The 10,238-nt window shown below is 48.1% G+C and overlaps 1 protein-coding gene across 1 annotated transcript; it reads left to right on the top strand.

The window, feature by feature from the left end:
- The first annotated feature begins 1,070 nt into the window (after positions 1 to 1,070).
- LOC142819180 (olfactory receptor 52E4-like) lies at positions 1,071 to 2,060 on the top strand. The gene has a single exon (XM_075904287.1). The coding sequence runs from the start codon at positions 1,071 to 1,073 to the stop codon at positions 2,058 to 2,060; it is 990 nt and encodes a 329-aa protein (XP_075760402.1).
- Positions 2,061 to 10,238: the final 8,178 nt, after the last annotated feature.

The raw sequence follows: 10,238 nt of genomic DNA on the forward strand, positions 1-10,238 counted from the left end.
GAGTGGACGCTGAATCGCATTGAAGGCAGCCAGAACCAGGTCCAGCAGGGCACCAGGTCAGGAGCTATTTTGTGTGGCTGCTGCCTGAGGCCATTTGAGGCCTGTGCTTAAAAGGACCCTGCATGATTTCCCTGCATGCTTTCCCCCATGCTAATGGACTCAGTCGTGTTACGGGCAGATGGGGACTCTACCTACTTAAATAACCACTGAGGGTGCTAACAGCTCCCTGAGTGGTAGCCTTCCTCTTTTAGGTATCTATCTATTGACTTTGATTTTTATCTGCTTAGGTTTAAGTGCCCATTCTCCAGACACTTAATGATGCTCTGTCTCCCATCCCCTTCCTTTTTCTTTCTCTCCCCCCTCCCCTTCCCCAATCTTATTCCTGTCAAGTTTTCATATCCCCAAATCATAACTCCAGTTATCTGAAGAAGGGGGCTGTGCCCACGAAAGCTCATGATACCATCTAAGTGTTTCAGTAGTCTATAAAGTGCTACCAGACCATTTGTTGTTTTTTTCTCCCCCAGAGAGGTATCCTTAGTGCGACAGGATCCCACAACATTACCTGATATAACTTTATCTCAGCTATATCCTGTATAGCGACTGAGTGACCAACCCAATGGCATGGCCAGTTCGTTCTCCATTCATTCATGGTCTGAGCTTGGGCGATGGCTAAAAGAGCAAGTGACCCCCTGGTGTTGCTCTCATCAAGGAACAGGCCTTTCCCTGGGTTGTAGTACCTCCTGGTGCCTATTAAGCTCTCTCACAAAATGATGTATGGAAGTTACTGACCCAGGCACAGGGCCGGCATGCGGAGGATTCATTGTTCATAATTCATTTAACTGAAAAAGAAATTATTTTTCAGCGTGTGAAGAGAAAGTAATCGGCTTTGCCCTTGACACCAGCCTCAAGCAGGGCATGTCGTGTCTCATATTATCATTTTCTCTCCCTCTAGGCAATTATACTGCGACCATCATTATAAACCTTGGGCACATACAGAAAGTGAGAGGAACGTATGGTACTTCCAAGAGACACTGTTCTGCCCCAGAGTTGGACACGTTCTCCACTATCCCATGTCAAACTCCAACACAACCGAGTTCTCCAACCCCTCCACCTTCATCCTGCTGGGCATTCCTGGCCTGGAGTGGGCCCATGTCTGGATCTCCATCCCCTTCTGTACCATGTATGTTGTAACCATCTTGGGGAATTTCACCATCCTGTACATCGTGAAGAAGGAGTCAAGCCTCCATGAGCCCATGTACTATTTCCTCTGCATGCTGGCCATCACCGACCTGGTCCTGTCCACATCCACCCTGCCCACCATGCTGAGCATCTTCTGGTTCAAGTCCAGAGAGATCAGTTTCAGTGCCTGCCTCACCCAGATGTACTTTGTTCACTCCTTCGCAGCGATTGAGTCTGGGATTTATGTGGCCATGGCTTTGGATCGCTACGTGGCCATCTGCCATCCCCTGCGACATGCCACCATCCTGAAGAACTGCGTTGTAGCCAAGATTGCCCTGGCCGTGGTGCTGCGCGGTGCTGTGCTCGCACTGCCCTACCCCATCCTGGCCAGTCAGTGGCCATATTGCAGAACCAACATCATACCCCACACGCACTGTGAGAATATGCGTGTGGTGAAGCTGGCCTGCGCCGACATCAGCATCAGTAGCTACTATGGCCTCTTTACACTAATCTCTAGGATTACTCTTGATGTGCTTCTTATCACTGTGTCCTACACACAGATCCTCAGGGCCATTTTCCGCCTCCCCACAAAGGACGCCCGGCTCAAGACTTTTCGGACATGTAGCTCCCATCTCTGCGCCATCTTAATCTTTTACATCCCAGCTGTCTTCTCTTCCCTGACAACTCGGTTTGCTCATAATTTGCCTGTTCATTTCCATGTTCTCACTGGCAATTTGTACCTCCTGTTGCCCCCCATGCTGAACCCCATCATCTATGGGATCAGGACCCAACAGATCTGGGCCAAGCTGCTCCGGCTTTTTCCTCATAAAGGGACTGAAGTTGTCTCCTTTGGCTCTGGCTCTCAGTCCAAGTCCGTGTAAAGTTCCCAGGTTCTTGGCCCTGCCTGACTCACTGATTGACCAGTCAAAGAGAGAATAAATCCTTTCCTGTCCTTACCATGGCTTTGAGTGTGACTTACAGTGTGAAGGGTATGTCTACACTAGCTCGGTAATTCAAGCTAGGTAGGCAAATGAAGGCAACCAGAGTTGCAAATGAAGCCCGGGATATTAAAATCCTGAGCTTCATTTGCATGTTCCCAGGAGCCGCCATTTTTAAATCCCCCTAAGTCCAAACTAACTGCCCATGACTAGACGTGGCAGTTAAACGTTAATTCGAACTAACTCCTTTGTTTGAATTAACTGTTTCTCATTCCACAAGGAGTAACAGTTAATTCGAACTAAGGAGATAGTTCGAATTAACATTTAACTGCTGCATCTATCCACGGGCAGTTAGTTCAGTCTAAGGGGGTAATTTAAAAATGGCAGAGCCCGGGAACATGCAAATGAAGCCCGGGATATTTAAATCCTGGGCTTCATTTGCGACTCCAGTTGCCCTCTTTTGCCTACCTAGCTCGAACTAAAGAGCTAGTGTAGACATACCCTAACTTATTAACATCTATATAAGTGACACCCTCATAGGACCTAACCACAACATCAAAAGCCCATTCACCAGCACATCCTCTAATGTGGCGTATGCCATCAAGTGCCAGCAATGCCCCTCTGACATGCATATTGGCCAAATGGATAAATGGACACAAGTCAGGCACCAGAAATCGAAACTCACAGAAACTCGCAGGGGAACATTGTACCCTGCCTGGGCTCTCGGTCCTGGATTTCAAAGCAGCCGTTCTTCTACCAAAAATTTTTCCCAGGCAATTACAGAGCCAGAGTGCAGACTTGACCTTCATATGCAAACTTGACACTGTTTCTCCAGGCTTGAACAAAGCCATTAACTGGATGGCCCTTTATAAAGCAGCCTTCCATACACTTAACACCTGCATTTCACATGCAAAGCAAAGGAAGAGACACTTCCAGCCCACTCAATCAGCCTAATCTGCACAAGCCCTGAAATTGACATTTACTTTTTCTCTCTTCCTTCTCTTTCTGTTCTAAATTCTGGATTCCTTCCCCCGCCCCCTACTCCAACTCATATCAAAGGGGCCACAGGGCTACTTGTTCTTTTTAAAGTCACACACTAACACGGCTCACCCTTTAAGACGTTCTACCTCATAGATTTGCCCCCTTTCTAATTGTATTTGTCATTGTAAATGAGATCCAAGGCCCTGCACCATCCCCCTCGTCTTCTCCCAAGACCCCGCCTCTAATCCAAATCTTCCCTTGAGTATCCCCATCCCTTCTATGCCTTTCACCCTGCAGCCTGCAGTCTTGATTGCTCCTGTTCTCCCCCACTACTCTTTGAAACATCTGTGTGATGGGTGCCTCCTAGAACGGAAATACAGCTGAGGCATCTGTGTCACTCATCTGGCTTCCCTCTTGCATTGCGACATGACACGCCTGCTTCAGACCAACATCTGCAGACAGGGCCCCACCCCCAGCTATTTACCTGAATGCTTTGGCCAGCCAGTCATGGACCCACCATAAAGAGGCCACAGAGAAAGTTCTCTTGTCTCCCCAGAGCTCAACCATCCTGTTCTGGGCAAAACCCACCCAGTGTGCATTGATTGCCCAGTACACCAAGGGCAGAGTTTCAGGAGGGTGGTGGGCAGCCATGTGCACAGGGAAATAATTTGCGTTTCTTCCCATTCCCATGAGAATCCAGGAGCGGGGGGCAAGTACTCGCATTCCATGAATGCCTCTAACTCCTGGCTGGGGAAGGGAGAAGGCAGAGGAATAATTCATGGAATCCAAGTACGTTCCATTTGCTCTTTTAATATGAGGCACACAGCTCTGTGGAGGTGGCCTTCCACATCCAGAAGTTGTGGAATCACTGCTGGTCATCCCCCCACTCCACGACAAGCCAGTGCGACTCATCACAGCTAGTGTCCTGCCTCCAAAGCGTCTATTCAGAGTGGGGTGTGGTTGCAAGGGCCTTGCTCCTGCACACAGGGATGGGCTCTGAAGGATGAGTTCGGTGTCCAGCTCCTGCAGGGCCATGAAGGCGGCCGGCACAAAGTGCTACACGACCTACAGCATGGCCGTGTGGGGTCATCACATGCCCAGAGGCAGCTCTGGCTCCATAGCAAGGAGTGTGCTGTGGTGTCCAAAAACAGGGCAACGAGAGTAGACACTGCTGAAGCTTTGCTGTCCCTTGGAGAGGAGTTCAGCACACAGCAGAAGGTGAAAAACAGCTGTCCAGGGGGATCCCTTTAAGAGCGTCTCATCTAGCCTTAGGCAACAGCTCCTAGAAGCAACTGCTAACCTCATAGAATCATAGAATCAGAGAACACTAGGACTGGAAGGGACTTCAGGAGTCATCGAGTCCAGTCCCCTGCCCACATGGCAGGACCAAATACTGTCTAGACCATCCCTGATAGACATTTATCTAACCTACTCTTCAATATCTCCAGAGATGGGGATTCCACAACCTCCCTGGGCAATTGATTCCAGTGTTTGACCACCCTGACAGGTAGGAACTTTTTCCTAATGTCAAACCTAAACCTCCCTTGCTGCAGCTTAAGCCCATTGCTTCTTGTTCTATCCTCAGAGGCCAAGATGAACAAGTTTCCTACCTCCTTCTTATGACACCCTTTTAGATATCTGAAAACTGCTCTCATGTCCCCCTTCAGTCTTCTCTTTTCAAACCCAATTCCTTCAGCCTTCCTTCAAAGGTCATGTTCTCTAGACCTTTCATCATTCTTGTTGCTCTTCTCTGGACCCTCTCCAATTTCTCCACATTTTTCCTGAAATGTCGTGCCCAGAACTGAACACAATACTCCAACTGAGGCCTAACCAGCACAGAGTAGAGCGGAAGAATGACTTCTTGTGTTTTGCTCACAAAACACCTGTTAATGCATCCCAGAATTATGTTTGCTTTTTTTGCAACAGCATCACACTGCTGACTCATATTCAGCTTGTGGTCCACAGTAACGCCTAGATCCCTTTTCGCCATACTCCTTCCTAGACAGTCGCTTCCCATTCTGCATGTGTGAAACTGATTGTTCCTTCCTCAGTGGAGGCCATTTCATTTGTCTTTATTAAACTTCATCCTGTTTACCTCAATCCATTTCTCCGATTTGTACAGATAATTTTGAATTATGACCCTATCCTCCAGAGCAATCACATCCCCTCCCAGCTTGGTACCATCTGCAAACTTAATAAGCATACTTTCTACGCCAATATCTAAATAATTGATGAAGATATTGAACATAGCTGGACCCAAAACAGTCCCCTGCAGAACCCCACTTCTTATCCCTTTCCAGCAGGATTGTGAACCATTAATAACTACTCTCTGAGTACGTTATCCAGCCAGTTATGCACCCACCTTATAGTAGCCCCATCTAAGTTGAAATTGCCTAGTTTATTGATAAGAATATAATGCGAGACCGTATCAAAGGCCTTTCTAAAGTCTAGGTATACCACATCCACCGCTTCTCTCTTATCCACAAGACTCATTATCCTATCAAAGAAAGCTATCAGATTGATTTGACATGATTTATTCTTTACAAATCCATGCTGGCTGTTCCCTATCACCTTGCCACCTTCCAAGTGTTTACAGATGAATTCCTTAATTACTTGCTCCATTATCGTCCCTGGCACAGAAGTTACACCGGTACACCTCGTTCCGATTAGAGAGCCTAATCCGAACTACCTACTCCAGGCCGCGTGTGGCCGCTGGCACGGAGTCCGAACTACCTGGGCTTTAAAAATGGCGGCGCCCGGCAAGCTGCAAATGAAGCCTGGGATATTTAAATCCCGGGTTTCATTTGCAACTTCGGTTGCCTACATTAACCACCCTAGTTTGAACTAGGGTGGTAGTGTAGATATACCCTATGTTAGGCATTCCTTCATACATCTTGGTGAAGGCCAAAACAAAGAAGTCATTAAGCATCTCTTGGCATTTCTAAGTTTCCTGTTACTGTTTCTCCCTCCTCACTGACCAGTGGGCCTACCCTGTCCTTCATCTTCCTCTTGCTTCTAATGTATTTATAAAAAGCCCTGTCTGAACTGAACAATCCATGTGGACGCTATCTTTCAAAAAAGCACATCACTTTTTCATTGTGCTTTTGCTGTCTAGATGATCTCTTTCAAAATTAGCTTTTCCAGAAGATCTCTTCCAGTCTTCTGCAGTCTAGACGTAGCCTCAGTTTACGTGGTATTCTCTAATGAGATGTTTCCGAGCAGGCCAGATCTGCTAGTGGTTCTCAGCCCATGTCTCCTGGTTTGGTTCCTTGAAGATCAGGAATGTGTGCATGTATGTGTGTGTGCCTCCATGTGTGTGTGCAAATGGCCTATGGTTGGGTTTGCATGTGCTTTTGTGTGTCTGTATCCTCGGAACATCCAGAGAGTTCCCGAAAAGAGCCATTTTCCTGGAGCTCGCACATGGGGTTTAAGTCCTTGGTCCACTTCTTGAAGTGCTCACATTTCCCATGTCTCTCAAAACAGCGGAAGCACTGACCTGTCCTAGGCACCTGCCAAGCAATCTCAGTCAACAGTGATACATGGAGATAGTTTGCTCTCTCCAGCACATCAGCCAGGCCCCTATTTACAGAGTGTGTGGGCCTGGGTCCCCCCAAACTCCTCAGTAGCTTCTAAAGGGGGGGGGGCAGGAAGATGCCTGGTTCTAGATGTGATGTAGTGGGCAGGCAGTACCATCTGGGTGTGTCTAGATTACAGGGTTTTGTCAACAAAAGTGGACTTTTGTCGACAAAACTATACCTGCGGCTACACTACCACCGAATTCTGTTGAGAGTAAGTTGACAGAATGCGGCAGATTTGTCGATGGCGGTAAACCTCATTCTACAAGGAATAATGCCTTTTGTCGACAGAGTTCTGTCGACAAAGGGCGCTATTGCATCCACACTGTTTTTTTTCAAAAGAGAGCGTCTAGACCCTCTGTCGAAAAAGCGGCTTGTTTTGTCGACAGAACTGGCTGTAGTCTAGATGCTCTTTGTCGACAGAGGCTTTGTCGACAGTATTTGTTGACAAAGCCTCTGTTGACAAAAGTCTGTAGTCTAGACGTACCCTCTGTTTGGGCAGGTTGGGCATTCACTTGTTGTTGTGTTTGGGCTGTGGGTGACCCCTACTGGCCTGTGTGTGTAAGCACTGCCCAGCGGGGGGGTCGGCTGAGGAGTCTGAGGTCACGAAGACAGTGACCCAACCGGTTCCTACCTGTTGAGGGCAGGGACTAAACAAAGGAAATGAGTGTTCGGGGGAAGGATCAGTTTCAGCTCGGGGAAACCATGAAGGGAACAGACTAAGCAGAGGGTGGGGAGTTTAGGGGCCTAGGCACCACATTCCAAGGGGTCTGAGGCATCCTGGCCCTGGCTCCTGTGGCCACATCACGTCTATGATGTGCTGTATCCTGGAGAAACAATAAACCCTCTATTCTACTGGCTGGTGGAGTCTATTTTTGCTGCTACGGGGGTGCAGGATCAGGGGGATCCCCAGCACACCGTCATACTCGGCAAAATGGAAATAGGAGTAGGAGCTTGTGGACACACATCCTTGGCCAAAAAAGGTGCTCAAGAAATGGTGAACCCTCTACCATGAACTTGAGCAATCATGTCTCTTGGGCCTCATTTTACCTACCTGTATAATGAGTTTGTATTGATAGTGATTTTCGTATACTAGGTCTTTTCCCTACCCTTTCTGCTTGAGGCTCTGCCCCTATCGGGAGGATACTCAGCATCTGTGTAGGGAATATGCCCAAGAGACGCAGAGACATGCTTGGTCACTGTGAGGAAAATGAGGCCGGGAAAGGCAGATGAACGCCTGGCCCCTCTGAGGGAAATAGGGCAGAGAGGCACAGACACTCGCCCACCCTCTGCGAGGGGAATGAGGAAGAGTAATACAGATACACACAGACCTAAGTGTACTGGGCTTAATGAAAAACCTTCAATGGAAGGTACTGGACAGTGATAATAGACACAAACATGCAAAGCAGCGAATTCGTCCCTGGCTCAGCCCAGACCCCAAAGGGCCTCATCTCCTATGGGAAGGGCCTTTAATGGCTATTTACTCCTAAAGCTGGAGAAAGAGCAGAGAAGTGCGGACAGGCTCCTCTCCAGCCTGTTTACACTCAGATGCTGCTTCTCCCCCAAGGCAGAGCAAACCCCCCAGGACGGCCCAGAGCTGGGTTATAACCAGAAATCTAGGCTGCAAGTCCTTTCCATTCCTGTTTTCCCTTGTAATCCTCTTCAACCCATCCTGTATCCTCCTGGCACTTGTTATTGATGTTGTCTCCATCCACTCTTCCCCTTTGTCTATGGGACAAACCATCCTTCTCTTCTTCCTTGTCCTTCCACCTTCAGTGGCCACCTGTTGTACCCCTTCTTCATTCTCCAACTCCGCATACCTGTTCTTGAGCTCTATTTCTCCTTCACTGGCCCATCTTTTCCTCTGCCTGGTTCTCATAGTCACATGCTTCCACTGTCCATTTTCTTCACCCAGCAGTCCCCCCTCTTAGGCCTTTGATCCTGCTTCCATCTGTATGTCTAAGCTTTCCCCTTCAGACACCTCATGCCTTTGCTCCATCATCTGCTCCAACCCCCTTCTAAACTCGACCACAGTTTCCACCTGCATCTCCAGTCCTCGGATCTTTTCTTCCGTCAGCTCTATCAGGCGGCAAACAAAACTCCTTTCAGGTACCCCCTCCAGAATCATGTACATCCACCTTGTGTCCTCTGCTAATTGGGCCATGGCCACTGCTGCCTCTGTGTTTATCAGCCTTCTCACCTAAATCCTGTTAGTCCGGCGAACACAAAAACAAACCAACCCCCCCCCCCCACGGCAATAACAAACCCCAATGAGTCCCACAATCCAAACTCCCCTTACAAACTCCCACTCAAACTCCACTGTTTACTGGCTCCTGGGGAAGGCTGTCCCTAACCAGTCATCAACCGGCAGTACAACAGCTGCAGTCAGCTATGTGCAATGCCTGAGCCTAGGACCCCAAAGCGATATTGTCATGCCATGGTCAGAAGACTGTATTACCAATCCCAACCCCCCCTCAATGTGGAGAGGAAAAAGCACCAGCACCCGTCCCAGAGCAGAATTCTCTTTTTTATTCCAAACCAGCATTCAAGTGCTGCCAAACGTTGTAGGGTTATCCCCTTGTGTTATTGCAACGTTCTGTGTACCTTGGAATGCTGCATGGATCAGCTGAGTGATCTCACAACTCAGCAAGTTCCCCTGCTCTGGGTCGTTAGAAAACCTCTCTTTGTGTCTGTTCAACGTTGTTATCCATTGTGATTTTCCAGCTGATGATGATGCAGTACAGCTATTCACAACCATGAAGTGGTGTGCCTCCGTTTACCCTTCCACAGAGCAGAGCAAGTTTATTATGGTTTCCCTGTTGTGACAAGATTTTAACCTGTGTACAAGTGTTAGCCCTAACCCTACTTCTAGTACATTCAATACTCTTTTCCAAATATCATACGATACACATTTTCATAGGCTATCTTGCCAGTATTGAATTCTTTATTATAATGTGTACCATGAGTCGCAAACATTGCGTCATGAGATTTAATAATCACAAACAACAATTAGAGACAGGGAAAGCTACGAGTTAATGAGCTGTACACAGTAAGAATCCCCTGTATGTGACGGTCAGAAAGCACAGTAAGGTCAGGAAAGGGTTTATTCCCTTTTGACTGGCCGCTCAGTGATTCAGGGAAGAGGGAGAAGCCGGAGCAGCCTGGCCTGGATCTGTTTGGTCCTCACCCTGTAGATGATGGGGTTTAGCATGGGGGGCACTACAAGTAGACATTAGCTATGAGACTTTGGAAATGAAGGGGCAAAAGAGGGTAAATTGGGACACGAGGGAGAAGAAGAGAGATGGGATGAAGAAGGTTAAGATGACATAAGAACATAAGAACGGCCATACTGGGTCAGAACAAAGGTCCATCTAGCCCAGTAGCCTGTCTGCCGACAGTGGCCAGCACCAGGTGCCCCAGACAGGGAGGACCGAAGACAATGACCAAGTGATTTGTCTCATGCCATCCATCTCCAGCCTCTGACAAACAGAGGTCGGGGACACCATTCCTACCCCCGGCCAGGTGGTCGATAATATATCCCTACTGGTATATTCTTATTAGAGCA

Source organism: Pelodiscus sinensis, chromosome 1 (assembly GCF_049634645.1).
Source record: "Pelodiscus sinensis isolate JC-2024 chromosome 1, ASM4963464v1, whole genome shotgun sequence".
In the NCBI taxonomy this organism is placed as follows: domain Eukaryota; kingdom Metazoa; phylum Chordata; order Testudines; family Trionychidae; genus Pelodiscus; species Pelodiscus sinensis.